The 4,003-nt window shown below is 38.4% G+C and overlaps 1 protein-coding gene across 1 annotated transcript; it reads right to left on the reverse strand.

The window, feature by feature from the left end:
* Positions 1 to 2,247: 2,247 nt before the first annotated feature.
* LOC145086948 (uncharacterized) lies at positions 2,248 to 2,814 on the reverse strand. Its single transcript, XM_079024815.1, has one exon. The coding sequence runs from the start codon at positions 2,812 to 2,814 to the stop codon at positions 2,248 to 2,250; it is 567 nt and encodes a 188-aa protein (XP_078880941.1).
* Positions 2,815 to 4,003: the final 1,189 nt, after the last annotated feature.

A 4,003-nucleotide genomic window follows, 5' to 3' on the forward strand; every position in this document is an offset into this window, starting at 1 on the left:
AACTACTATACTTCAAACTATTTTTACGAACTCTTTTACTTATCAAATACTTTTACTTAAACTCTTTCATAGTTATTCATTGTCAAATGCATGTCTATGTATGTATAGTTATATAAGCAATGTTTAAAAGACTTAGGAAGGCCAGCTCGCTTTAATTCCTTTTCCTTTTTTGGATGTGGCTTTAGGGCATCGGTTATACGTCCGAAGGTTGTTTAAATATTAGTTGTATATCATGTATACATACTTAGTCATAAAAGTTCCTTCAATCAGTTCTATTCCTTTGGGTAGCAAGGGTACACAAACATGATCATACATTGCTAGTAAACTACTATAGGAGTAGTTTAGGAAGATACTAATACTATTACTAGAACAATGAAACCTACAATGAGTCAGTTCATACATGAGTCAAAGGATACAATGCCCTTGAGTAGCAAGGGTATACAAACATGTTAACACTATGACGAGAAACAAACGATAGACACTATGACGAGAAACAAACGAAAGGAACTATGACGAGAAACAAACATACAGGCTAGACAGAGAAAGAACACACAATACAGCTAGCACACATATAAATGGTGTGCTAGATTTAAGTAATTGTTGCTACTCGCCAGATATGGCAAGAAACATCATTTCTTTTCATGGTTTGTTTAGACAAGGATTTCGATATTCGTTTAATAATGAGAATGGTTCGATTTATGCTTATCTAAATGGTGTTTTATATTTTGAAGCAATGCCTTGTAATGGAATTTATGAAACTGTTATGGTTGTAGATAACCTAGGAAATGATGTGTTGTGTATGGATTCTTCCAATAGTATGGATAGAGCATCCTTGTGGCATTGTCGTCTTGGACATGTCAACAAGAAGCGCAAAGCCCAACTCCAAAAGGATGGAGTGTCGGAGTCATTCGACCTTAGGGAATATGACACATGCAAATCTTGTTTACTTGGAAAGATGACCAAGCCACCCTTCACTGGCACTTGTGAGAGGGGTGAGGGTTTATTGGATCTCATAAATACCGACATGTGTGGGCCCTTTAGATCCACCACAAAGGATGGGACCCGCTTCTACGTGACTTTCACCGATGATTATAGTAGATATGGGTATATTTACTTAATCAAGCACAAGTCAGAAATATTTGAAAAGTTCAAAGAGTTCAAACATAAAGTGGAGAATCAATTGGGCAGGAAAATCAAGATGCTTCGATCCGATCGAGGAGGAGAGTACCTAAGTCTTGAATTCCACGACTATCTCAAGGAATGCGGAATAATTTCGCAATTAACGCCACCTAGGACACCGCAGTTGAATGGTGTGGCAGAAAGGCGTAATCGAACCATGTTAGACATGGTCCGTTCTATGATGAGTCGTGCTTCACTACCTATCTCATTCTGGGGGTGTGCGTTAGAGACTGCCGCCCATATCCTTAACTGAGTCCCTACAAAGAAGGTTGTCAAAACACCTCACGAGATGTGGACAGGGAAAGCTCCCTCATTGGCACATATCAAAGTTTGGGGCTGTGAAGTTTTCGTAAGACGAGAAACTCACGACAAGCTCGAACCTCATAGTGAGCGGTGTATTTTCATCGGCTTCCCGCAGAAATCCTTTGGATGTCTCTTTTATAGGCCGAGTGACAATGTTGTCTTCGTTGCGAGGAGAGGGATTTTCCGAAAGCGAGAACTAATAAGCCAAGGAGACTTCACTTATGTTAATATATGTTCTATTATGTTTGTTTATATTGTTCATTTATGTTCGTTTGTTTCCGTTCTTTTAACATGTTCACGAACATAAATAAACGACCATTAACAGTTTAATTTGTTAAACGAACGAACATAAACAAGAAAACACGTTCGTTTATAAATGAACAAGAAAACGCGTTCGTTTATCTGTTCGTGATTGTTCATTTATTCAACTAACTTAAACGAACGAACATCAACAAACCTACGTTCGTGTTCGTTTACGGCCCTAGTTGTTGCTAATAACTATCTAACCCAACATGGAACGAGTATCATTATATAAATTCAATCTAATACAAATTTCCCGACATGGGACCAGTATCATTAATTTCTTGTAAAGTCTTTAAAATCTTGTCATGCCTTACTCTTCCAAAAACACCATTGTGTTTCGTTTTTAAACAACAATATACATTGTATTTTAGAATTGTGGATTTTAGACTATGAAGCAACTCCCGGACTCCCGGTGAACCAAAAATTCGCTACTATCGATCTGTACACGCCAAAATTAACGAATCAAATCATCTGCAACTCATCACACCCATCGTTTTCGTATATGGTGGAGAGCACAAGCCTGAAAGATCCAACACCCAATCGAGCTTTCTTTGAAGAACGTTTTGACAGCTTCCTGATTGATCTGGAGCTCGACATTCTTAAACTTCCAACATTCTTGTTCTCATTAGCCCCAGTCGTTTCCATCAACACCAATGGCGATATACGAGCCTTGTTGTTGTTCCTCTTATGCGAATCTGTATTGGAATTCGAATCAAGCGCAAGGCTGGCTTTGACTGCCAACGCAGCCATATCGGAGGCACTTAGACGACGACCAAGCATTGTTTTTGGTAGAATAAAGTAGATCTGAGCCGCATCAAGCTGGTCTTCTAAATCCAAAGCATTGATATACTGGTCGTAATACAAGTCGTCGGAGTTGCAAAGAAAGAAGGTCGAAGATTTTTCGAACCGAAGAACTTCGGATACAAAGATTGGAGTTGGGTAGGAACACAGATCGCCATCGACGGAAATAACAAGCGCAGAACTAGAGTTGTGCACGGAGTCACCAGCGGAAGATAGACAAGCACCCATTTTAGAGAGAGAGAGAGAGAGAGAGAGAGAGAGAGAGAGAGAGAGAGAGAGAGAGAGAGAGAGAGAGAGAGAGAGAGAGAGAGAGAGAGAGAGAGAGAGAGAGAGAGTATGGTGAAATGGAATGAAAGGGTTATCGAAGGGATTTGTTATTTATAATAAAGACATCGATGCAAGATGGGGAAATTATAGTCCAAGTTGGGATGTGTGCAATGACGCGGTTGAAGCTGAGCTTTGAGAAACAGTGAAGCCTCCGATAGTATCTTGTAGGGTCCTCTGCTCCTTCCTTGTTGTCTCTTTTATTTTATTTTTTCCATCCATATAAATATTGTTTGGGGAACAAGAAAAGATTCTGCGATTAATATTGTTTTTGGTTTTGTAAATCTGGCTCAATAACAAAATATTAAGGAATCAACTCATTTCACGCACACATGACACATCCAACAATTCAGGTGACTTTTCCACAAGCTATAATTTTTTGGATGACAAAATTTATTTATGTTGGTTTACATGACTGACCCGATAGAATTAATATGAACCCTCGTACCGGCTGTCATTTTGACTTTTGGATGGGTTGTAGGAAACACGCATGTGTGGATTCTACAGGGGTATCCCCTCTCGTGGGCCTGAGGGCTGGGGATTTCACGGCGGGACATACTGCTTTACAAGCAGCTATAGACAAAGTCACCAAACATGAGAAATCGTGCTTGGAAAATCAATACGTGTTCATTCCATTTGTATTTGATACGTTTGGTTTCCTCGCACAGGATGCGGTAGAGTTTCTTAAAAGAATACAACGAATCATGCATAGTCATGTATATTCCCTAGATCTTCGAATGTAGTTTTTAAAATAATTACTTTTACCATTTAAAAAGGCTTAACCGCATAGTTTGTTGCCCGTTTGTCATCTCACTCGTTGTACGATGACAATTAAAATGTTGTTCTAACGGAGAAAATCAAAATCAAGCCTTCAAAAAAAAAGTTTACATGAGCAAGATAATGTTTATTGTATGTTTTGGAGATTAACGTTTTCCGAATCAATCGAGGTTAATTTTTAAGTAATTCTAATTGGTTTAAAAGATCAAAATTAAAATTTTATCATCCATATTTGTTTATAAAGCTTGGTCGACAACAGAATATTCATTATTCAACTCAATTCACCCTTACAATCAACAAATTTAGTCATTTTTTT

Source organism: Lactuca serriola, chromosome 2, assembly GCF_051521515.1.
Source record: "Lactuca serriola cultivar US96UC23 chromosome 2, Lser_US96UC23_V15, whole genome shotgun sequence".
NCBI classification, from domain to species: Eukaryota; Viridiplantae; Streptophyta; class Magnoliopsida; order Asterales; family Asteraceae; genus Lactuca; species Lactuca serriola.